Source organism: Pinus tabuliformis, chromosome 6 (genome assembly GCF_031772625.1).
Source record: "Pinus tabuliformis cultivar Carrire ecotype Pingquan chromosome 6, CPIR1, whole genome shotgun sequence".
In the NCBI taxonomy this organism is placed as follows: domain Eukaryota; kingdom Viridiplantae; phylum Streptophyta; class Pinopsida; order Pinales; family Pinaceae; genus Pinus; species Pinus tabuliformis.
The window spans coordinates 708,803,214-708,829,789 of record NC_142292.1 but is presented as its reverse complement, the minus strand read 5'-3'; the positions used below and the strand labels follow the sequence as shown (position 1 = coordinate 708,829,789).

The following is a 26,576-nucleotide window of genomic DNA, read 5'->3' as shown; positions in this document are numbered from 1 at the left end:
TAAAATAACCCTTGAGTGGTTCATTACCTGCACACAGTCAAGAATAGATTGTAAATTCTTTGCATTAAGAAGATTTATGAACTAAAGGAAATCTCGGTTGCTTTATCACAAGGATATGGATAAAAAAAAAAAAAAAATTGATGCATGCATATGCATGTTAAACATTTACCAATTTGTGACCAAAGCAAATAAAATTATTTATAAAAAAGAAAAACTACCACCATGTTTGTCCAACAATTATATTGAAATTACCAATCTCTACAAAGTTAAGAAATTTTCAGATCCCGACTTTGAAAACGAATAGTCCACAGAAAAGACATTTTTGCTTTTGAATTGTGTTCGCAATGTTTCCTTTGTAAAACCACCTTGGCAATACATTGTGGCCGTCTGGAGTTGTTTTTCACATGATAAAAATGAGGGGATTATTTCATAATAACTCTTTTGAAGTCAACTTTGTTTTTTGGAAAGACCACCACAATGTTCTTTGCACCATAATTTGTCACTTTAAGAATAAAATACATGTTATAATAAGTTGCTTGAGTGAATAAGCAACATTAAGCTATGATATTGTACACCGTCCTTATCCTTTAATTCTATAAAAAATCTTGAATTATGTTACAAAATGGTGTTTTCATTAGGAAAATGGTGTTGGAGGACACCATCACCATTTCTTGTTTGAAACATAATTCACAATGAAGCACACAAAGGAAAATTCTCAATATTGTAGTGATATTCCACTACTTAATTCAAAGATTTAGTTACTTTCTTACAAAGCAGGGAATAATGAAGGTGGCATTCCATGTACAAACCTATGGTCATTTTAACATTGAATGGATAATTAAAGAATCCTTCACAGTAGAAATACTTGCATGGAGGACTTCCAAATTAAGTTCTTCCAGTGTTGTCATCAATCGTGCAATAGGATGGTTATGTTTAGTACATTGAATTCTTATTATCACCTCTCGATCAACAATACGAATTTCTAAATTCAAGCCAAGGAATTTCCTCTCGTTAAAACATTTAAGGTCAACGCATGAAAGATCTTTTGTTTCTTTACCTACCAACTTCAAAAAATTCATCAATAATTCCTTCTTTATGGTGTCAATTTAAACCTACAATTCAACCCTCTCAGACTCCAAATCTTGTTGTTTGGAACATAGTGCTTTGATATAAGCAACGACATCACCGAGTAGAGAAGCTTTGTCCAATTTTGACACATTACGAACCATGGTAGGAAGCTCATAAAATTTATGGTTCAATTTCTCATGCCTTTGTCGCTCAGCCTCAACGTGATTCATAGGCTCTTCACGACCATTTGCATGCTTTCTCCCACGTTTTTGTGGCTTTCTCTTGACCACAACAAACATTGAATCTTTAATTGAGGCAGAGGGTTCTACATCAAACATCTCTGAATCAATGCTAGAGCGCAAGCCTCCTAGAGCAATTGGATCAGGTGGATTAGATGGTAAACCAATGGTATCCTCTTTTATTGTTGGCTTTATCAAGTTATTTTCATTGCCTTTAAAACCCAATGTGCGGGTTTGTGGTTCTGCACCGTTTACTGTTTCTGTAATATGGATGGTGGGCACTTCAAGGGCTTCAATCTCCTGAGTTAGAGTATGCAAAAATTATTTGTCATTTTTAACCACTAAAGAACTTTGTTCATTGAACACATATGCTTTTTGTTTTCTTGTCACAGATAACACATATGCTTTTTGTTTGCTTCTCACAGATAACACAAATGCCTATTGTTTGCTTGTCACATATAATAATGCAGTGGAGGCCCATGAAATGTTCTCGACAGTTGAAGGAATATGTCCGAGCAAAGCAGACACTTGAGAGTTTTCTTGTTAAACAAAATAAGATGAAAACAATTTCTTGTTATGCTAATGTCAGTGTTGATGTCAAATTCATTAGGACATAGCTAATCCTTTGTAAACTTGTTAGTTTTTTATGGTGATATTTAAATACAATAGTTCTTGAATGACATAACAACATTGTAAAATATTGTGACAATTTTTTAAAATTAAAATTCCCCAAATGACTAAAACAAAGACAAACATTATATCAAACACAATGTCAATCATATTTGTGCAAAATGGAAAATGTTATCAATGAAGAGCCACACATCTTGGCCTTCAACGTCTCAAAAATGCTCTACAATAGTCAATCCTGTAAGCCCAACATGTGCATGAGCACCAAGTGGTTCATTAATTTAACCATATATAAGAGCACACTTGCTTTCACCCTATATAGCAAGAAAATCATTAATTAGTAGACAATCCTCTAATTATGTGTGCAAAGAACAACTCTTCAACAAATAAATGGGTGAATTAAGAGTCTGCTTTGAAGGGTTTCAAAGATGGTGATTCATTCACGACAAATGTCATACAAGAATATATAACAACAATCATCACACACAGAACCTCATCTCCATTTACTACACGACATGGCAGAACATCCAAGGAATAATATTACCACTAGGGTTTAAGGGTGAGAAAGTGGGAGTTATACCCATCATAAATTAATCCACCTCTCACCAAACTAAATTTGACCCAGTTCACATCCAACCCCCTAAACCCCAATAGAACAAGTAGAGAGAGTTCTTTGTCACGGTGGGGTCAATGCCCATCTTGTAGTATTAGATGTAATGCTCGCCCAGATCCAAGTATGCCTAGTGGGTGAGGCTCGCCAAGCAACGAAAGACATATTATCCTCCTCTTCATCCTCGTTGTCCTCATCTTCTTGTCGCACGGGGCTTGAGAAGTCTCAATTTTTTTTTGAGGCCATGGGACTCTTCTATTTCAACCATTGTTAATAGGTCTCATGAGCCTCTTATAACGTAAGTGCAAAGCATGCAAAATGGGCACACCCTTTTGTTGTCACTGTTGTTAAGAAGAAAAACCCATTGCTTTAGAAAATTGGTCCTTTGTAAGTGCAAGCACAAGCCGGAAGGGGGGGAATTTCTACTCAAAGGATTGTTTCCAAAGATATTTCCAATAGTGGTTTCTGGCATTCAGTGGCTTTCAGCAGGCCATGTTGTAGCCTTGTTGCAAAACTCAGGGTGCACGCATAGTATCTCGCATTGAAGCATAAACTGACAAATTCTTCGATCATCATGCTCATGGGCTAGCGTCCATGTGTCAAGTTATTATTGAAGGGAGGACGACAAAAATAAGTGTCTTTAATTTGTTGAATGTCTCTTTAATTTATTGGATTACCTTCATCTATACTTTCCACCATTGTTGGACACATCAGACACTGTTGAGCAGCTAAAACCAACAAAGCTTAACCCAGATTGCATTAAATAGGCCATGACTGATCAGATCATGGAAACACAAATTGAGAACACTCGTCAATAGAGGATCCAACTGTATCAGGTTTTCAAAGCTAGCCAACTCCTACAACAAGGCAAGTGGCTCACCATGGACTAATTTCAGCAGAAGTTTCCCTATCTCATGGAGGCACTCAACGTAATGGGGACCATTGCTTCCTAAGGGGGGAGTACTGATCCGGGTGGATATTGGTGGCCACTTGTCTATTCCACTTGTACCCCCAATACTATTTCCTTTTAGTTTCCAAACTTCTAGTAGAATTTACTATTTTTGGCAGTTTTTCGAGTCCTAAAATTATGGATCTATTTTGAGGCCCTAAACGATTCAATTTTGGAAAACAGTAGATTCATAGCCTATGGTAGGGGTTTTTGCTAAAATATTTTGTCCTCGAATATATATTTCTAACAAGGTATCATATGTGGCAAATGGAAATTGTATGCCAAAGTTACAACCCCAGAAAGTTGATGTACCAACGAACGCCAACAAGGCCCACAAAATTTTGGCGCTTCATCTCTTAGGGTTAGGCTTTTGGATGTTTAGGATTTTCCATTATTTCTTAATGATAATTGTAACATAGTTAAGAATGCATGTAGTCATCACATCTCTTCTCAGAGATAAGCTACCATCACTCGAGCTAGTTTGTTTCTCTTATGTATGTAAATAGTTTTTAGTAGTTGCTATTTATTAATTGAAGTTTTGTTTCATTGTATCTCTGTGTTTTGGTTTGAATTTGTATTTAATTTCATTCCTTCATAAATCAGGATCACCTGGAGCTAATTGAGCTCCATCACAGATAGTAACATCTTTAATAAAACAAGAATTAAGCTTTCTCGGTGATTGACCACCCATTTTTCCCACTAGGGATAGCAAAGAAGAAAGTTAACTTCTTTAGCTACATTAACAATAAGGGGACTTCTAGAAGCATAAGGCTATGTTGCATCATCAAAATTGCAATGTACATTGAAATTCTAGCAAAAAAGATAGAATATAAAAGCTTTTGATAGAGACATTGCTGATGTATCAAAATAACTTTACCTGGCGTGTTATCCCTTCTATATAGATGTGTTGTAGGTTGCATGAACCACAAGGATGGGCTATTCTTAAGCAATCTACACTTTCTGCACTACCAAGTCCTCTGTATTGATCTAATGACCCCAAACGAGGTGTGATACTTCAGGCACAGATGTACCAGGAAATTTAGTTGACTTGGGGGTCTCTCCATATACCTTAATAAAAACATATTCAAAGAATAATCACTTCATGTGATCAATGTGAAAGTACAACATATGATAAAAAAGAAACTTTTGAATTGTGTTACGTGTCCTCTTTAGTAGGTATCCCATATTGACTCATAGGAATGTTCTATCTAAACATCAACACTAATATGTTATGCTAGGAATAGTTAAATATGTTTCCCCTACATTAAAACAAAGGTAAAAAATCCACATGGACCTAAAATAAAATATTTAATTAGGTCATCACTGAACAACCCATTTCAAGAAGGTGTAGAACACGTTCTTGAAAGGCTATGCTCACAGTCACAAGTACGTAGCTCTGGGCCTCGATTTCTGAAAAAACATCAACCGAGGATTGATAAGCTCTCTTACCTCTCATGCAAAACAAAAAGAAACTATCTATTCATTAAATGCATGGTAGTGGGAAGCCAAGAAAGCTTGAGGAAAATAAATGCAAGATATCAAAATCAATCTCACTTCTAATCTCAATCCTCAAACCAAATCACATTTCAAGAAGTATTAAAGTTAAAAAAAAAGGAATTCAAGAATGAGAAAATCCATTTAGCTGGTTTTGAATTTGGGTATGAATTGAATTGAAGGTTCATAGGAAATTGAAGTCCATGCAACCATATAGGCATATAAAGTTTAGGGTTTCTTTCTAACATATGCATTTTTGAAAAGTGGTTAGTTCCCATGTGCTTCTCATACCTAAATTACCTTAGGGTTTAGAAGTTTTGGTCATGATTGTGGTGATGATTCCAAATGAAAGTCCAAGCCTTGATTAGAGAAGTGTTTATTTGAATCATATCTATTAGATAGGGATTAAGAAGGTAATCTTGTAGAAAAGAGAGGAAAAGGGTGAATTTTAGAGGACTCTTTCTTAATCCAAAGGCGTGATACAAAAGACACACTGCTATATTTTGGGAGTATTGAATAAGGGGTTCTATCACTCGAAACCCCTCAACTGCTTTCAATTAATTCCACATCTCCATCTCATGACCACTTAATTTCTTATTATTGGCATTAAGCATAGAATCCTCTAAATTATTAGATGATCAATTTCTAAGGGGTCTGACTATTAGAAAACGTAACTATGTTTTGTCTTCAATAATGTACTTGAGTCATTATGCAATGTACTTGTCAAAAGAATAAATATTTTTATTATTATTATTGTCACAATGACTTATTATAGCATGGGTTTTGATTCAAGTCCCCATTATGGACTCCTAGGATTAATATTGAGTTTATAGAGTCATTGTATTCGAAGAGACCCTTCTTGTGGTTTTAGATCATGTAAAAGGGTTTTGTATCAAGTCAAATATGAATTATGTGTCCTCCACATCATGTCAGCCTAAGGAAGATCAAGTTGGCCTAAAGACCCCCATTCGACCTACAAGAAGCCTATATATTGAAGGAGGTCGAAGTCATTTGGAGCACTCACTCTCAAGGAAGTTCAATATCCCTAGAAGAGTTGAAGAAGTGTGAAGTGTATTTTCGGGAGGATGAAAGAAGTGAGAGTTTGGGGGAATCTCTAGAGAAGAAGAAAATCAAGCTTTGGTCTCTCTCTCTCTCTCTGTTTCATGGACTGGGTTGGGAGATTGAAGTCTCCTAAGGTTTTGCTACTGCCAAAAGATGCATGTTGCTGGAAGCTGCTGCCTAGTCAAAGTTTCTAGAAGGGGTCGAACATATGGAAGGTTGATATGGTGTGGAGGGAAAGTTTGGTCTTGGTCTAGGGTGAAGATTTTCAAAGAATGCTATTGAAAGGAAGAATTATCTTGACTGGGTTTCCCCTCGAGGGGGGTTTTGCCCTGGCATGTGCCTATATCTTGTGTCTCTTATTTTTTGATCTTCATATATGTATAATTGCTTGATGAAAGATGAGATAATAAAGAGGTAAAAGAAGGTAACACTCTCCAAAGTAATTATCAAGAAAGGAGAATCAAACCCTAACATAATATCTTTGATTTTCCAACATGGTATCAAAGCTAAGGTCAAGAGAAGTCGAAGATCACTTTGTTGGCATGGATTCTCCCTCTATGGTGAACTACATAATATTGGGTTACAACACTGCTGGAAGATGGATCAAGAACATCATCTATTACTTATTCAAAAAGGTCAAGAGTCAAGGATTCTTGGTTTCCCTTACAGGTTCTCTTACTGATGAAAATGCATGGATCATTGATAGTGGAGCATCAAGACATATGACTGGTGAAAGAAAGAAACTTCACACTCTATCAAAGGAATCATCCTCTCATGCAGTGGAATTGGGTGACAACAAAAGATATTTTGTTAGAGGCCTGTGATATACATCATTGAAGCTGGATAATGGATCGAAGATGCATCTTAACAACATTCTCTATGTTCTAGGTTTGAAAAAGAATTTACTTTTTATTTCTTGTTTAGAAGATAAATGGGAAAGGATTTATTTTGTTGATGGAAAAGTATCGGCTTGGGGAAAGAACTCTAGTATTGGCAAAGCTAGGATTATTAGAGTTCGAGAAGCAAGTTTTTACCAGGTTATCACTCCATCTCCTCAAGATTTGGTTCATATGGAAATAAGTCCCATTGAACTATGGCATCGAAGATATGGTCATCTCCATTATAGGGTCATCCCTACTCTTAGTCGACTGGTTCATGGTATTCTTGATATGAAGTTAGATCATGAAGGTGTGTGCAAGGGATGTTCTTTGGGGAAGCATACTAGAAGTCCATTTCATCATAGTGAATCTAGATCTAAAGAAACATTAGATCTCATCCATTATGATGTATAAGGGCCCATGTCTAACAAGTCACTTGGAGGTGATCTCTACTATGTAACATTCATTGATGACCATTCAAGGAAGACATATCTCTATCTACTCAAAACTAAAGATGAAGTATTTGATAAGTTCAAGGAGTTCAAGGCTGAGGTGGAAACCCTAACCAAGAAAAAGATAAAAAACTTCGAGATCTGACAATGGTGGGGAGTACACCTCTAAAGAGTTGATTGCATATTGTAAGGATGTAGGTATTAAGAGGGAGCTCATTGTTCCCTACTATCCCGAACAAAATGGATTGACTGAAAGGAAGAATAGGTCAATTGAAGAAGGCATTCGAACTATGCTCCCGAAGAAGTATTCACAAGAAAGAAACCGAGTGTGGATCATCTCCACATATTTGGAAGTCTAGCATATATTCATGTTCTGAAAGACAAGAGAAAGAAGTTGGACTTGACAAGCATCAAGGGAATATTCGTTGGTTATAGTATTTCCACAAAAGAATACATAATTTATATAAAGGAAGGAAGACAAATTGAAGTAAGAAAGGATGTCATATTTGATGAGAATCAAGCCTATAAGAAATCAAAGGACATTCCTATTGATTTTGATGATGAAGAAGTTCCCGTATTTGAAGAAGATGAAATTCATCATGAAGATCCTTCTAATGTTGAAGAAGAAGGACCAAGTGAGCCTATTCAATCGGTGGTTATCCCAACCACAAGGAAGAGGCCAAATTGGTTGAAAGCTACATTAGAAGATGATGGAGGACATGAAGCTGCTAAAGTGTCCTCCAGGGAAAGTAAGAAACCAAAAAAATATTTTGGTTATGTTGCATATATGACAAAATTGATTGAAGCCGAGGCATCTACATTCAAGGAAGCTGAGCATGAAGAGGTTTGGAAGAAATCTATGCAATAAGAATATCAATCCATCACAAAGAATGGGTTTTAGGAAATCGTTCCTAGACCTAGTGACAAATCGATTGTCACAACGAAATGGATCTATAAGATCTAACATGTTGTTGATGGAAGTATAGACAAATACAAAGCAAGGTTCGTAGCAAGGGGTTTCTCTCAAAAGGAAGGAATTGATTATGAAGAAACCTTTGCACCTACAACAAGGTACACTACCATTAGATCATTGGTTTCATTGGTTTCTACAATGGGGTGGAATATCCATCAAATGGATGTTAAGACCGCATTTCTAAATGGGACCATTGATGAGGAAGTGTACATTGAACAACCTAAAGGTTTTGAAGTGAACAACTGGGGCTGTCATGTTTGAAGACTCAAGAAGGCCCTATATGGCTTGAAGCAAGCACCAAGGGCATGATATGAAAGAATGGATGCATATCTTCTCAAAATTGGGTTCGTGAAGAGTACTGTTGATCTGAATCTATACATCAAAGCAATGTTTTAAAAAACGGCCGAATCGAATCCGAAATGGCCGAGTTGATCCGAGTCGTTGGGATTTTTTGTGACCCGGCAGAAAAAACGGAACGGGAGGCCGAGTCAGTCATGACTCGGTCAACCTGGCTGGTTCTGCAATAACTCGGCCGAGTCAATGAATGCGGCCTGTAACCCCAAAAAAAATGAGATTTTTCATATTTTCTTAAAAAAATTAACTGTTAGCTGAGTGTTGGGGACTCCAAGGTGTTTTCTAAATTAGTTAAATGCTATTTGGGGTCCATTCCCCTCTCCTAGTATTGATATGCTATTCAAATTTCATGGTAATGTTAAATTCTTAAAGTAAAAGTGACATTCTCCTTAATCTTCATTTTCATCCTTTTACTTAAATTTTTAACATTACCATGAAATGACTCAGGATGTTTGAGAGTGGTTCCGGCCTCATTGGATTTCATATGGAGAAAGTAGAATTTTAGATTTCATTCAAAATCCAGCAGACTTATCAGTTTTTCAGGATTTCAGGATTGGAGGATTGCAATGTTTCCATTGAATTTTGTCATGTATTAGGGTATGGAACTCGTATTTAATCAAGAGCACCAATCCCTCTATGTACCTTGATGTTAGTGACATTGGTTGTCGAACTCCTCTGGGATTCGCTCCCAAACCAAGAGCTTCTGAAAATGTCGCTCCCGCTCCTGTTTTCGCTCTCGCTCCCCACTTTCGCTCCCTCTCTCAAGTAACACTGAGCCAGATGATGTTGGCAACTCTAGCAGTAGCCAGTAGTACTAGTCACAAACTTTTGTTGTAGAGGCCATTTATAGCCTCCTTGGTTATGTGTTTTTGTTTTGATCTCTATATCATCATCGTGTATGTATTGGACAACGCATTGGGTGCCATTTTGATATAATGGATATATTCATGAGCCTACTTTGATCATATGTTGTCTTCCATCTATATTCTAATGCTGTGTGTTTGGAAACATGAATGAAAATCTTTAAAATTATGTGTTTTTATAAAAAATAAATAGTTAATGTATTTTTTACAACGACCGAGTCATTGAAATCGAGCCAGCCGAGTCGATACCGAGTCGGAGTCGGAGTCGACCCTCGGTCGAGTCGGAGTTTTAAAACATTGCATCAAAGTCATAAATAATGAGCCTGTCATTATTCTACGATATGTGGATGATCTATTCATCACTGGTGAAGAGCAAATAATTCAAGAATGCAAGAAGATGTTGGCAACTGAATTTGAGATGAAGGATCTAGGATTGATGCACTACTACCGAGGTCTAGAAGTATGGTGGAAACCTGGGGAGATATACTTGGGGCAAGGAAAGTACATCATCAAGTTATTGCAGAAATTTGGGATGATGGGCTCCAAGCCGATGATTACTCCTATGATCACCAACCTTGAGAAACTGACGAGTTCCAACTCTAGTCTGGTGGATCCTACCTCATATCAACAATTGGTGGGTTCCCTGATGAATCTGGTAAATACTAGGCCAGATATGTGTTTTGTAGTGAACATTCTTAGTCAGTTTAAGTTGGAGCCTTGTCATGATCACTGGATAGCTGCCAAAGATATATTGAGGTATCTTTGTGGCACCATACATCACTGCCTAAAGTATGATAGTAAGGAAGTCAAGTTCATTGGCTTCACAGACTCTGATTGGGGTGGTAGTGAAACCTATGGACGAAGCACTACCGAAGGATGCTTTAGTCTAGGAGTTTTTATGATCTTATGGATGAGTAGGAAGCAAGATCTCGTTGCATTGAGTAGTGCAGAGGAAGAATATGTGGTTTCAAGTGAAGTAGGAAAAAAGGTTGTCTCATTAAGGAATCTTTTGACAGATTTGTTCGAGAAGTGTTTGGGTCCTACTCTGATTAGTTGTGACAATAAAAGTTGTATCAAGATCTCTAGAGATCCCATGTTTCATTCAAGGATGAAACATATCAATAATAAGTTCCACTTTATTAGGAACTTGGTGCAAGATGGGATCATTAAGTTAGAGTATGTTATGACAGATGAACAGGTAGTAGACATACTAACAAAGGCTCTTCCTAACAAGAAGTTTGAATATCTAAGAAACCTGTCGGGTTTGGTAGATATTAGTGATTGTATTGATGATAAGGAAATGGAAGAGATTTATTGAGGCTTTGCGAGTGAAGCATTGCCTGGGGAGACATCTGGCCGACACTATGTGTTGATGTCTGAAATCCTAGAATTGAAAAGGTGGTGTTTTTTATTGAGCTTTGTTTTGGATACACACCTGTATGTTTGGGTTGGTGGTTAGCAAGTAAGCCTTATGGTACCTAGAGGGGCTAAAAGCTTGATTCCACCTTAGTCCCACTTGGATAGATTTCCCTGGTCAGGAATCTAGTCCATGGCATTGCAGTGCCTAAATTGTTGAGTGACTAGTTGGATAGATTTCCCTGGTCAAGAATCTAGTCCATGGCGTGGCAATGCCTAAATTGTTGAGTGACTGGTTGGATAGATTTCCCTGGTTAGGTATCTAGTCCATCGCATTGTGTTGCCTAAAAGTTCTTCATGTTTTCATATAGTTTGAGATCTTCCATTGTATATGTACATTATGAATACCTACCTAGTTAAGAGGGAGTGTTATAAAATGTAACTATGTTCATTGTTCAATAATGTACTTGAGTCATTATGTAATGTACTTGTAAAAAAATAAAGAAAATAATTTTTATTATTGTCACAATGACTTATTAAAGCATAAGTTTCATGATTGGGTCATCAATATATTATTCAAAGTCCCCATTATGGACTCCTAGGATTAATATTGAGTTTATAGAGTCATTGTATATTCGAAGAGACCCTTCTTGGGCTTTCGGATCATGTAAAAAGGTTTTATATCAAGTCAAATATGAATTATGTGTCCTCCACATCATGTCGGCCTAAAGACCCCCATTCGACCCACAAGAAGCCTATATATTGAAGGAGGTCGAATTCATTTGGAGCACTCACTCTCAAGGAAGTTTGATATCCCTAGAAGAGCTGGAGAAGTGTGAAGTCTGTTGTTGGGAGGATGAAAGAAGTGTGAGTTTGGGGGAATCTCTAGAGAAGAATAAAATCGAGCTTTTGGTGTCTCTCTCTGTTTTGTGGTCTGGGTTGGGAGATCGAAGTCTCCTAAGGTTTCGCTGCTGCTAGAAGCTACATGTTGCTGGAAGTTGTTGCCTAATCGAAGTTGTTGGAAGGGGTCGAAGATCTGGAAGGTTGACATTGTGTGCAGGGAAATTTTGGTCTTAGTCTAGGGTGATGATTCTCAAAGAATACTATTGAAGGAAGAATTATCTTGACTGGGTTTTCCCCGCGAGGGTGGTTTTTCCCTGGCATGTGCCTATATCTTGTATCTTTTTTTTTATGATCTTCATATATGTATAATTTCTTGATGAAAGATAAGATAATAAAAATTAAAAGAAGCCAACGCTCTCACAAGTAATTATCAAGAAAGGAGAACCAAACCCTAACATCATATCTTTGATTTTCCCACACTGACATCTATCTCATTATTGAAACTGTGCAAGGCGTGATTAATTTTTAAGGGGCCTAACATATATCTTGTTATTGGAACCGTGCAAGGCATGGACACATTTCTGACAAAAACAAAAGAGTAGTATACTAAAAGTAAAGGTTGTTGTTGCTGTAACTCCAATCATTGTGATAATCCCTTTTGAGGTAAAGGAACTCTTCATACCTAGGGGAGCAGGAGGAGGTTAATGGGCACTGGTTGGATCTAGTTTTAATATGTTGGTGTGTTGGATGAGGTATGAATTGCAGGAGGAGGAGGAGGAAGGAATTATGTGGGTGGAAAAAATGTCCCAAGATTTTGTGCTGAGATTATCTGTTGGGAGAAGGCCATTTCGGTGAGACATAAAATGCCCATATCATCATTTGATTAATCTCTTGGGCCTGCTTTTCACAAGATTGTCAAATATTCGTTCCCATGATTTTGCACTTGAAAAGTTTCATCTTCGAAAATCCTCCTCATAGATGTAGAAGCTCCAACTCTACTTCTCTAATTTTAAGCCTTTTTCAGTGTTACAGCCACTTCAAATTTGATTGTTCACTTCCAAATCTGACTCTTTCTCCTTCACATTTGAATTTTATTGCACTTTGAATTTTTTGAATGGTATGTCAACCACTACACACTCATATTTGATTTATTTGAATAGTTTACTATATTTTTAAGGAAAACAATGAATGCTAATGCTTACATGCATTTTGCTCGAGTCCATAAGGAGATGGAGAGAGCATATACACATGCCTTTTTCTCAATCCCATAAGGATATGGAGAAAGAAAAAAAATACTAACAAGTCCATGTAGGGACATGCACCCTGAAATCTACTTCTAGATGGGTAAAATTGTTTTATCTTGGATGGGCTATTAAACAAGTAGATGTGCTTAGTTGGTCATTTAAAAGGTAAAATCCACAACATCCTGTGACCATGAAATCAGAATTACTTAGAAGTTTCTACCAAGAAAATATCACAATGACCCAATATCACATGGAATCACTCAAGTCTTTTGGTATAAGATATTTTCACATTCTTATTAAATGAGAGGCTAGTCTTTTATTTTGATAGTTATAACGCATTTTAATAATTCTCAGTATGGTATTCATTAAAAAGGAGTATTATTCTAAATAAACATCCCCAGGGAGTATTTACTATTAATAATCTAGTTGAAGAGACTAATTTCATAGCACAATTTGAAAGTAGTTGCATAAATCCCAACTTGCCAAGTTATTGTTTCTGTTTATAACCTCATTGCAATCTCAACATTAGTACCATCTGAATCCAAGAACCTAGTATTCAAGCATTTAAATTCTGAAAATATGTGTTGATACAATAGGCACAAAATTTCCCTTGATTAACATTTATTATAAAGAAACCTCTTGATAGAGTTTCTCCTATCATGGAGTCATTCACATTCTGTTTCCGCTGAATAGTTACAACAAGAAGAGTCAACTGGTAACAATTTAAAGATGGGAAAAGAAGAAAAACTCAAAGGATACTATGATAAATATTCAAAAAAAAATTTACAAAACAAAGTTAGGGTTTAGCTTACTTCCAACTTCTTTGAAATCCAATTTCATGGAGACTGACCAGAACATTAAAAACGTGAACAAAATTCCTTAGCTATAATATATACTACAATCACACTAAGCTATAAATCAATACTATTCATTGATTAAAACAAGTTACAAAATTGAATACTTTATATCCTTGCAAAGGATAACATTCCCTGAAATGCCTTGGACTAAGCCTAATTTTATATTTAGATAATGGGAAAAGATAGGAAAAATTACTAGCATCATGTTGAGACCAATGCAAATTCTAAAACAACCCTTGAGTAGTTCATTACTTGCACACAGTCAAGAATAGATCGTAATTTCTTTGCATTAATAAGATATATGAACTAAAGGAAATCTTGGTTGCTTTATCACAAGGATATGGATTATAAAAAAAAAAACAAAAACAAAAACAAATTTGATGCATGCGTATGTGTGTTAAACCTTTACCAATTTGTGACCAAAGCAAATAAAATTATTTATAAAAAAGAAAAACTACCACCATGTTTGTCCAACAATTATATTGAAATCACCAATCTCTACAAAGTCAATAAACTTTCAAATACCTGCTTTGAAAATGAATAGTCCACAGAAAAGACATTTTAGCTTTTGAATTGTGTTCGCAATGTTTCCTTTGCAAAACCACCTTGACAAAACATTGTGGTCTTATGGAGTTGTTTTTCACATGATAAAGATGAGGGGATTATTTCATAATAACCCTTTTGAAGTCAACTTTGTTTTTTGGAAAGACCACCACAATACTCTTTGCATCATAATCTGTCACTTTAAGAATAAAATACATGTTATAACAAGTTGCTTTAGTGGATAAGCAACATTAAGCTATGATATTATGCACAGTCCTTGCCCTTTACTTCTATAAAAAAATCTTGAATTATGTTACAAAATGGTGTTTTCATTGTGAAAATGGTGTTGGAGGACACCATCACCATTTCTTGTCCGAAAACATAATTCACAATGAAGCATGCAAAGGAAAATTCTCAATATTGCAGTGATATTCCACTACTTAATTCAAAGATTCAGTTACTTTCTTACAAAGCACGGAATAATGAAGGTGGCCTTCTATGTACAAACCTCTGGTCATGTTAACAATGACTGGATAATTAACGAATCCTTCATAGTAGAAATACTTGCATGGAGGACTTCCAAATCAAGTTCTTCCAGTGTTGTGATCAATCTTGCAATAGGATGATTATGTTTAGTACATTGAATTCTTATTATCACCTCTCGGTCAACAATGCGAACTTCTAAATTCAAGCCAAGGAATTTCCCCTCGTTAAAACCTTTAAGGTCAATGCATGAAAGATCTGTTGTTTCTTTACCTACCAACTTCAAAGAATTCATCAATAATTCCTTCTTTATGGTGTCAATTTAAACCTACAATTTAACCCTCTCGGACTCCAAATCTTGTTGTTTGGAACAAAGTGCTTTGATATAAGCAGTGACATCACCGAGTAGAGAAGCTTTGTCCAATTTTGACACATTACAAACCATGGTAGGAAGCTCGTAAAATTTTTGGTTCGATTTCTCATGCCTTTGTCACTAAGCCTCAACGTGATTCATAGGCTCTTCACGACCATTTGCATGCTTTCTCCCACGTTTTTGTGGCTTTCTCTTGACCACAACAAATATTGAATCTTTAATTAAGGCAGAGGGTTCTACATCAAACATCTTTAGTGCAAACCTCCTAGAGAAATTGGATCACGTGGATTAGATGGTAAACCAATGGTATCCTCTTTTATTGTTGGATTTATCAAGTTCTTTTCATTACTTTTAAAACCCAATGTGCGGGTTTGTGGTTCTGCACCATTTACTGTTTCTGTAATATGGATGGCAGGCACTTCAAGGGCTTCAATCTCCTAAGTTACAGTATGCAAAAATGATTTGTCATTTTTAACCACTAAAGAACTTTGTTCATTGAACACATATGCTTTTTGTTTTCTTGTCACATATAACACATGCATTTTGTTTGCTTCTCACAGATAACACAAATGTCTATTGTTTGCTTGTCACATATAATAATGCAATGGAGGCCCGCGAAATGTTCTCGACAGTTGAAGGAATATGTCCCAGCAAAGCAGACACTTGAGAGTTTTCTTGTTAAACAAAATAAGATGAAAACAATTTCTTGTTATGCTAATGTCAGTGTTGATGTCAAATTCATTAGGACATAGCTAATCCTTTGTAAACCTGTTAGTTTGTGATGGTGATATTTAAATACAATAGTTCTTGAATGACATAACAAGATTGTAAAAGTTTGTGACATTTTTAAAACTAAAATTCCCCAAATGACTAAAACAGAGACAAACATTATATCAAATACAATGTCAATCATACTTGTGTAAAATGGAAAATGTTGTCAATGAAGAGCAACACATCTTGGCCTTTGACATCTCAAAAATGCTCTGCAACGGTCAATCTTGTAAGCCCAACACGTGCACGAGCACGAAGTGGTTCATTAATTTGACCATATCTAAGAGCACACTTGCTTTCACCATATATCATAAGAAAATCATTAATTAGTAGACAATCCTCTGATTATGTGTGCAAAGAACAACTCTTAATAAATGGGTGAATTAAGGGCCTGCTTTGAAGGGTTTCAAAGATGGTGATTCATTCATGACAAATGTCATACAAGAATATATAACAACAAACATCACACACACAACCTCATCTCCATTTGCTACACAACATGGCAGAACATCCAAGGAATAATATGATTGCTAGGGTTTAAGGGTGAGGAAGTGGGAGTTATACCCATCATAAATTAATCCACCTCTCACCAAACTAAATTCAACCCAGTTCACATCCAACCCCCTAAACCCCAATAGAACAAGTAGAGAGAGTCCTTTGTCACAGCGGGGTTGGTGCCCATCTTGTATTATTGGATGTAATGCTCGCCCAGATCCAAGTATGCCTAGTGGGTGAGGCTCGCCAAGCAGCGAAAGACATATTATCCTCCTCTTCATCCTCGTTGTCCTCGTCTTCTTGTCGCACGGGGCTTGAGAAGTCTCAATTTTTTTTTTGAGGCCATGGGACTCTTCTATTTCAACCATTGTTAACAGGTCTCGTGAGCCTCTTATAACGTAAGTGCAAAGCATGCGAAATGGGCACACCCTTTTGTTGTTATTGTTGTTAAGAAGAAGAACCCATTGCTTTAGAAAATCGGTCCTTTGTAAGTGCAAGCACGAGCCAGAAGGGGGGGAATTTGTACTCAGAAGGTTGTTTCTAGAGATATTTCCAATAGTGGTTTCTGGCATTTGGTGGCTTTGAGCAAGCCATGTTGTAGCCTTGCTGCAACGCTCAGGGTCTACGTATAGTATCTCCCATTGAAACATAAACCGACAAATTCTTCGGTCATCATGCTCATGGGCTAGCATCCATGTGTCAAGTTATTATTGAAGGGAAGACAATGAAAATAAGTGTCTTTAATTTGCTGGATGTGTCCAGCGCAGCCCTGCAAAGGAATGCCTATTAACATAATTAATGCAAATTTAAAATACATAATGAAAATTTTTAAATATAATTTAAATTTTATAAAATTAAAAAATTGTATTATGAAAATTATTTTACTTTATAATATATTATTAAACATATAAATCAATTAGAAATAAACCTAAAATTGAAATATTTAAAAGCATTTTAAAATACACTTCAAAAATATTCTCATTATTTTTTTCAAATAGTGAAAACCCTATCATAACTCATAATATTTCTATTTAAAGTAATGTTATTTAAAGTAATGTATGGCAAGAGACCTAACTCAGAATATTCCTATTTAAAGTAATGTATTGCTATTTAAAGTAATGTATTGCAAGAGACATAACTCAGAATGCTATTTAATGTAATGTGTGTTGCAAGAGACATTTTGATGTTTTATTTAAATTATTCTCGACAATGCAAAAATTTCTTAATCAACTTTAATTTCCATGCAAAAAATTCTTAATCAACTTTAATTTCCAGAAACAAAGCTGCACACATTTTAAAAATGGCTTGAAAACGCAAACACAAATAGTTTGTTTCAGTTAAAGTTGTGTGTGCAATGAGATCAAAGTTCTGCTCAAAAACATCAATATTCATCAATATTCCTTCAGTTTAAAACATCAATATAATGTAACGTTAATAATACATATTTAGCCTGTAATATATTTCCATAACACGTCTTATGTCCTAATGAAGGAAGAGGATAATACTATGAAACAAATCAGACGCCACTGAAGGAGATTAGGGACATGACGTAAATATGTCTCACTATTTTACACACCTAATTAATAAAACAAATCTTGCCTACATGGGCTTCTTATTACATGCCTTTAAAGCTCTATGCAACCTGCAGTGAGCACTGTGGCCACTTACCCATATTCTAATTATGAAGTGCTTTCATATTTTACTACCTTTCTTCGCTTGCTACTTCCTCACAATTCGCTTCTTCCTCACGGTATCCTTCCATGCTTTCTTCCTCAGACTATCCTTCCACGAAGCCTTCTCCCAGTCGTTGGCGCAGCTGCTCGACTACTCCCTCACTCCATTGCAGTTCCGAACATCCATACACATCAAGTAACTCCAACGAGCTCAAATGCTCCACATTGGGCAACATCTGTAATTTGGAACACCTCCTCAACAGAAGACGTTTGAGGGCCGTCAGGTTCCCAACCGAGTCCGGGAGCATCTGCAGACTGGAGCACCAGCGCAGGTCAAGGCTTTGGAGGCCCGTCAGGTTCCCAACCGAGTCCGGGAGCATCTGCAGACTGGAGCACTCTCGCAAGTAAAGGCTTTGGAGGCCCGTCAGGTTCCCAATCGAGTCCGGGAGCATCTGCAGACTGGAGCAGCCGCCCAGGTCAAGGCTTTGGAGGCCCGTCAGGTTCCCAACCGAGTCCGGGAGCATCTGCACACTGGAGCAACCATACAGTGTAAGGCTTTGGAGGCCCGTCAGGTTCCCAACCGAGTCCGGGAGCATCTGCAGACTGGAGCACGCGGCCAGATCAAGGCTTTGGAGGCCCCTCAGGTTCCCAACCGAGTCCGGGAGCATCTGCAGACTGGAGCACCAGCGCAGGTTAAGGCTTTGGAGGCCCGTCAGGTTCCCAACCGAGCCCGGGAGCATCTGCAGACTGGAGCAGCCGCCCAATTCAAGGCTTTGGAGGCCCGTCAGGTTCCCAACCGAGTCCGGGAGCATCTGCAGACTGGAGCAGCCGCCCAGTTCAAGGCTTTGGAAGCCCGTCAGGTTCCCAACCGAGTCCGGGAGCATGTGCAGACTGGAGCACCAGGCCAGGACAAGGCTTTGGAGGCCCGTCAGGTTCCCAACCGAGTCGGGGAGCATCTGCAGACTGGAGCACGTGGCCAGATCAAGGCTTTGGAGGCCCGTCAGGTTCCCAACCGAGTCCGGGAGCATCTGCAGACTGGAGCACCAGCGCAGGTCAAGGCTCTGGAGGCCCGTCAGGTTCCCAACCGAGTCCGGGAGCATCTGCAGACTGGAGCAGCGGCCCAGGGCAAGGCTTTGGAGGCCCGTCAGGTTGCCAACCGAGTCCGGGAGCATCTGCAGACTGGAGCACAAGCCCAGGTGAAGGCTTTGGAGGCCCGTCAGGTTCCCAATCGAGTCAGGGAGCATCTGCAGACTGGAGCAGTCATACAGTCTAAGGCTTTGAAGGCCCGTCAGGTTCCCAACCGAGTCCGGGAGCATCTGCAGACTGGAGCAGCCGCCCAGGTCAAGGCTTTGGAGGCCCGTCAGGTTCCCAACCGAGTCCGGGAGCATCTGCAGACTGGAGCAGTTATACAGTGTAAGGCTTTGGAGGCCCGTCAGGTTCCCAATTGACTGTGGCATCAACTTCATTTTATAACAATGGTTGAACCTGACATGTTTCAGGGAATGCATATTACAAAATTCCTTTGGCAAACTTTCATGATCACTATTGGACAGGACAAATTCTTCTAGGTGCTTCAGCTTGCCAATGGACTCTGGAACCTCTGAAAGAGGACCATCAATATACAATTTCCTCAACTGCAAAGGTGCCTGCAATATTTACATACAGTTGGTTTGACAGTCTGGAATTCTTAAGTTCAAACAACCTTTTACAAATTGAAGAAAAAAGTAAAGAGACGTGTAAATAAATCAACAAAACTACCTGAGATTCATGTTGCCACAGTGTTTTCAATTTTCTCCCCTCTATATGTAACACTCTTAAATTCTTTATTGGAAGCGAGAAAGGTAACGAGGAGCTCGGACAGTTTTCCCAGTGGAGATACATTAGTTTCGGTAGCTCTCTACTGCTGAATACGCGTTCAACAAAATAACCTTCAGCCCTAAGGATCCGCAAGTCACTTAGGTTGCAAATGCCAGAAAGGTTTTCGAAAGATTGATCAGGGACATTTCCATTAACCATGCTAATTCCACGCACCTGAAACAAGATTGACCATATTGGAGGGTTTTAAGAATTTAAAACTTCAAAATACGGATAACACAATGTTATTTAGAAAGTCGGCCGAAAGCTTCAAAATACTCACAGAAGATTGTTCAGCCACATTATAAAGATCGTCCTCCGTCAGTTGCCAAAGTCGACGCGGATATTTTGAATCCTTCGCCAGATATCTGCCAAGATCTCTAATGTGGTCGTGCATTCTCAGGCAGTTTTTCCAGTCCACCTCCACCAAGCACCTGTTTTCCAGCTTCCAAAAACCCAGCCATCCCGACCAGCCAGATTCGTTCCATACTCTTATGGCAGTATCCTTATCTTCCCCTATGAAGAGACAGGCGATGTCTAAGAATATCTGCTTCTCCTCTTCATCCAGAGCATCATAACTAATCTGAAGTGTTCTTTGTATATCACTGGGAAGTATTTTGGAAGTCTTGTGCAATTGTTCATTCCAGTACTCTAAATCATCTTTTCCACGAAGAAGCGCCCCAAGTACTTTAAGAGATAATGGCAATCCATTGCATACCTCCAAAAACTTTTGAACCACTTCCACAAATCCTACTACAGGATGGGGCTGACCGAAAGCGTGCAAGCAAAAGAGCTCTTCCGAGTGTTCTGGACTGAGGCCTTGCATGGTGTAAATGGATGACTCTATTATCCCCGAGCTTTTAAGCACATCTTTATTGCGAGACGTAACTAAAATCAAACTCTTTGGATGAATGACATCTTTAAGCGGAAAAAGTAATGCATCCAGCTGATCAATATGATCCACATCATCTAAAACCACAAGGGCCTGCTGAGAAGATGATAGATGCATTTTGATCTTGGATTTGCCTTCATCAACATTCTTTATTTTTACATTTGATACACCCAAATCCTCAAGAAGGCTACTCTGCAGGGAATCTAAAGATTTGGATCTGATATCAAATAAAAAACAAGATCGATTGAATTTTTCCCTTTCACGGTTGAAAATTTCTTTGGCGACAGTCGTTTTTCCGATCCCCCCAAGACCCACAATTGCCACAATGCGAGGCTCCCCCTTCGCGGCTGCAATGACATCATCCAAGCCTTTAACATTTTCGCCGAGGCCAGTTGGATATTTAGCTACATCCAGAGGGGGCCTGCGAACCTCTTGCAAAACTTTTTGGACGACCTCCTCCACGAGCTGCCCCTCGTCGGCACTGAATAATATTAATTCACAATAAAATGACTAGTAAGTATGATATAGCTGTTAATCCAGCAAATAAAAAACTAAGAATTGGAGGCGCCCTTACCCGTTACACGCGTTGAGCTCAAAACCGCTTATTTCTGCGACAGAGAAAAGGGCATCCTTCCATCTCTTAATAGTGTTGGAGTCATGCCGTGGCTTCTTTGCAAGCATCCGCAGGGCTCGAGCATACCCTCCACTTTCGTCCCGCGCACATAGAAAGATACACTGGAGGATGCTCAGGAGTCGAGCATACACCCCATCTCTGGCCTGCGTCCGCCGAAGTTCCCCAGGGCTGACATTATAGAAAATCGGGATAATCTTAGCGCCGGACTCCAACATCAATACGAGTTCCTTGAGGCACCAGCTTGATTCGGCATATCTGGGAGATAATATGGCGAGATGGACGGAGGCTGTTCGAATAGCCCCTTCGATTTGAGGAGTCATGTTCTCTCCTTGTTGCAATTCTTGCTGGTCCAAAAATGCTGCTACTCCAAGGGCTTTAAGACGATGATAAATATGGCTGGCGAGACCTTTCTTTACATCAGGTCCGCGGTGATTAATGAAAACCTGATAGACATATCTGTTGGTATTGTCGAGTGAGTGGGATGTGGAGGAGGATGCGCAGGATGTAGCGTCACGAGCTGGGGTCAAGCTAACTTGTGCCATTGGAACTAAGAAGCAGATCGAAGATGTTTTGCAGAGAAAGCGCGCTTCACTTCAATATTTTTGTGTGAATGATCTCAGAGAGTGCAGAGTACCTACCAACTGTCAAGACCTCAAGAGTAATTAGCAAATGGATTGAAAACAAAACAGCACTGAAATCTGGTGGGTTACTGAATTTATCTGGTAGGAACTAATGCCCTAATGTGAACGGTGAAAGTATGAAGTTCTGTCACTGCATTATTGAGTATTGGCATTTTACAGTTGGCAGAGATGCTTTGATCTCCCTACGGATATGTCTTTACGCGTCTGCCGTCCAGACTTTTCTTAGCAATTGGTAATCGAATCCCATTCGTTTCTTTCTATTGCGGCCAGACTTTGGCTGTCCCGTTCTTCACGCAAAAAGTAAAACACTTTGAAAGGGCTAACGAGCCTGCTATCGAGCATTAAATGCCCGCTTAGCTTTCCGTTCACATTAGGGCATTAATTCCTACCAGATAAATTCAGTAACCCACCAGATTTCAGTGCTGTTTTGTTTTCAATCCATTTGCTTTCAATCCATTTGCTAATTACTCTTGAGGTCTTCACAGTTGGTAGGTACGCTGCACTCGATCATTCCCACAAAAATATTGAAGTGAACCGCGCTTTCTCTGCAAAACATCTTCGATCTGCTTCTTAGTTCCAATGGCACACGTTAGCTTGACCCCAGCTCCTAACGCTACATCCTGCGCATCCTCCTCCACATCCCACTCACATGACAATACCAACAGCTATGTCTATCAGGTTTTCATTAATCACCGCGGACCTGATGTGAAGAAAGGTCTCGCCAGCGATATTTATTATCGTCTTAAAGCCAGCATTTTTGGACCAGCAAGAATTGCAAAAAGGAGAGAACATGACTGCTCAAATCGAAGGGGGCTATTCGAACAGCTTCGGTCCAACACTATTAACAGATGGAAGGATGCCAATAAAAGTCTGGACGGCAGAACCGTCCATGTCAAAGTGTTTGTTTCAAAGGGCAAGGTCTAACGAGCTTGCTATCGGGCATTAAATGCCTGCTTACCTACACGCTGGATAGCCATATAGCTTTCGGTGGGGACGGAGTGTTCGGAAAGCATCACGCACATCTGTTTTATATGGCTATCGAGCTTGCAGCTAAACGGACATTTAATGCGCGAGAGCAGGCTCGTTAGCCCTTTTCTGTCACTGCATTATTGAGTATTGGCACTTTACAGTTGGCAGAAATGCTTCGATCTACCTACGGATATGTCTTTACCACAAATATGATTGCTTTATTGGGACCAAATAAACTCTTTTAATGTAGAACAGACGGTATCCACGACATGTGAAGAAGTGGAAGTCGACATCCATCACTAGAAAGTGGGACGTCTTAGCAAGTGGTAATCGAATCCCATGCCCCAGAATTTCTTGGTGTTAGCTGTCCCGCAGTTTACGCGTCTGCCGTCCAGACTTTTCTTAGCAAGTGGTAATCGAATCCCATTCGTTTCTTTCCATTGCGGCAAAGACTTTTGGCTGTCCCGTTCTTCACGCAAAACACTTTGACATGGACGGTTCTGCCGTCCATACTTTTCTTAGCAAGTGGTAATCGAATCCCATTCGTTTCTTTCTATTGCGGCCAGACTTTTGGTTGTCCCGTTCTTCACGCAAAACACTTTGACATGGACGGTTCACATTGTTAGATGCCATAATCATCAAAATATTTTAGAAAAAAGTTTAACCCAATTAATCATGTCCACAAAATCATTGTCATTTTCCCCACTCATTTTGCTTCCTCTTATTAATTTGTTCATTGATAATCTCCACCTAAATGCATCAATTTTTTTTTTGGTGCATTTTCTTGATTTGCCCTCCAATTTGCTACAAAGCCAACTTCCTTATACAAGGAATGAAATTTTTTATATCAAAAGCATTGGCTATAACACACAAACTATACATAAGTTTCACCAATCTTTTAATTCCCACTAACTTATCCATCGAGGAACAAAGAAGACAACACAACAAAGTAGCATGAGAAGTTGGGCTCAATATTGCACCACAAATTGCCTATGGCCTGCACATGTTAACCCATCATCCTTGTCTCTATGTTGCCATTTATGATCCAAACCAAACTAAGCCATTATATCTCTTTCAAATATTAATTGAGCTTGTGTTGTTACAAGTGAGCTTTTTTGTTATTGGAGACTCATACCTCAGAGCTAATCTAGCAATATTCTTTGTATGAACAACATATCATATGTTTAATGGTTCTCACAATTGAATGCAAAAGATCCTTTATATGTTTTAATGGGTTTAAACAACAATTTGAAAAGTAAGAAGAAGACTCGTAAATTAACATAATTAAATCAAACATTATGTGTCATATTAAGACACTTGACACTAATGCTTTAGTTAGGATCTAGTCACATAGCAGAGGAAGGTAGTGAGAGGAGGAGTTGTCAGTGAATCTAAAAGGTCTAGACATAGTTGTCGATCTACAAACATCACATGGTGTAATAAAGGTATGAATTTCCAATATGCATTTCCTTATAAACGTTAGCAGAATTCTCATATTCTCTTTGTGCTCAAGATGATGTCATAGTGGTGAAGCTCATTTGCAAAAGGAGTGACAACATAATGGCCTTAATATGCTCTAGATTTATGAACATGGCATGATCCCACTCGATAATGGTGGTAGGATAAGAGAGAATGGAATTGCGTTAAATTAGAGACAGGAGCCTTATGCATAAAATTATTACATGGTGGGTCACAATGTGTTCCTTGTGGCATATACCATCAATGACAACCCTGATCCCTTAATCCCATTCCTTTTTTTTTAGTGAGTGACATTCACTAACTGACATGTTTCATAGTTTTCCCACACTACAAAATGTCTTCTCTTGCATATACTTGTCAGTTTTCCCATTACAACATCATGCATGTACAAACACGTGTAAAAACACTTAGACTATAAGAGGAGGTGGGTGGGATTAAATATTAAGATATATAAAATTTTGGAAAAGTATAGAAAATACATCAACTTTATTAATAACCTTGGGCAAAAACATCAACAACATTCCAATGGAAATGGAGGATGAACATTAAAAGGATTCAATATTTGTGACAATATGTCAAAGATATGTTTGTGTCAACCTTAAAGCCTGAAATACTCAATTTCTATAAGGATGTTGATCCAAGGCTCACAAGATGGATGTGAAAAATATGTTATTGTAATTGAATGTTATGGTACCCACAAAATTGCATGGGTCTAGAAATCCCATCTTTGTGTCCTATTGTGGCTGCTGCAACAACACCAAATTTTCAACATTCTCAAAATTTGGAGTCCCCCTATCTTGAACTTTCCAATGGACAAATTGCCATGATTCTTCTAAGTTTATTTACCTTGTGATTTCTCTAAGTTTCTTTTCAATTATCAAAATCTTCCTAAAGTATTTATCACAGCTTACCTTCTCAATTTTGCAACTAGTCACAATGCAACTATGCATTCCAGATCCACAATAATGAGGCATCCTTATAGCCTAAATCGTGCTATCACACTCTATCATTTTAGTTTGTGACTATGAAAATCATTTGCACTAACATACCGTTCTTTGAGATTCTTCATGCGAGAACGCATTTATCATGCCTTATCCTCACATGTGTGGCCCAAAGCCTATATTAAGGGGCAACCACTCCCCCCCATTTCATTTCTACTGCCTCATTTTTTATGAGTTCTCGAGTATACAATGCAAAGAGCCTCCTCAAATTGTGAACTACCCCTGCAACTCATGACTGCGACAATAACGTTTAGATCTTGGTAAGTTAGCACATTCTCCCCTTTTAGTTTTTAATTTTGTCTTTTTTTTGCCTTTTTCATTTTGTTCTCCTGCAATGTTTCACCTCCCCAATGACTCATATTCCACTTAACCTTATTTATGTGTGTGTGTGTGTGTGTATAAGACCTTCCTTTACACCCTTCTTCATTCCCTTGTTGCCAAATCCTACCCTCATTCCATACTTAGTCATTTTTTATATGTGTCATTGTAATACTCCTTCCCCTTATCGCATCGGTAGAATATATGACAACATGCCTCCCCTCTATATAACTAATTTTCCCGCCACCACTAACTTTCATCCCTTCCTTATCGCATATTGCTTCCACAAGTTGCAAATGTGCCAAGATTGACTATTGATTCCCATAATCGTAACCTACCTTTGCAATTTGCATCTATGTAACATACATCCATGCTTCCCCCTCTATTGCATATTGTAACTCTTTCTCACGATAGTGCTAAAGCGCAATTTTCCTTTTCCAAATGTGATAAGCATTACCCTTGGCTAAATTTCCTTTTATCACAATCTACCTCTTTAGTCTACAACTAAGCCAATTGCAATCTACCTTTGCAATCTTTGTAAGTTGTGCCACTTGCTAGAACAATGAATACTTTTGTGTTTT

General features: G+C 38.3%; 1 protein-coding gene and 2 pseudogenes across 1 annotated transcript; all 3 read right to left on the bottom strand.

Annotated features, from left to right (window-relative positions):
• Window positions 1-741: 741 nt before the first annotated feature.
• LOC149260650 (transcription factor MYC1-like) lies at window positions 742-3,227 on the bottom strand (annotated as a pseudogene).
• Window positions 3,228-14,852: 11,625 nt separating this feature from the next.
• Window positions 14,853-15,810, bottom strand: LOC149260649 (transcription factor MYC2-like; annotated as a pseudogene).
• A 2,116-nt stretch (window positions 15,811-17,926) lies between these two features.
• On the bottom strand, window positions 17,927-23,213 carry LOC149260648 (disease resistance protein Roq1-like). The gene is made up of 4 exons (XM_089420928.1): window positions 21,528-23,213; window positions 20,345-21,434; window positions 19,966-20,238; window positions 17,927-19,853 (listed from the first exon to the last, which is right to left on the bottom strand). Exons 1-4 carry the CDS (start codon window positions 22,127-22,129, stop codon window positions 18,312-18,314), a joined length of 3,507 nt encoding a protein of 1,168 aa, XP_089277054.1. The 5' UTR covers window positions 22,130-23,213; the 3' UTR covers window positions 17,927-18,311.
• Between the last annotated feature and the right edge of the window lie 3,363 nt (window positions 23,214-26,576).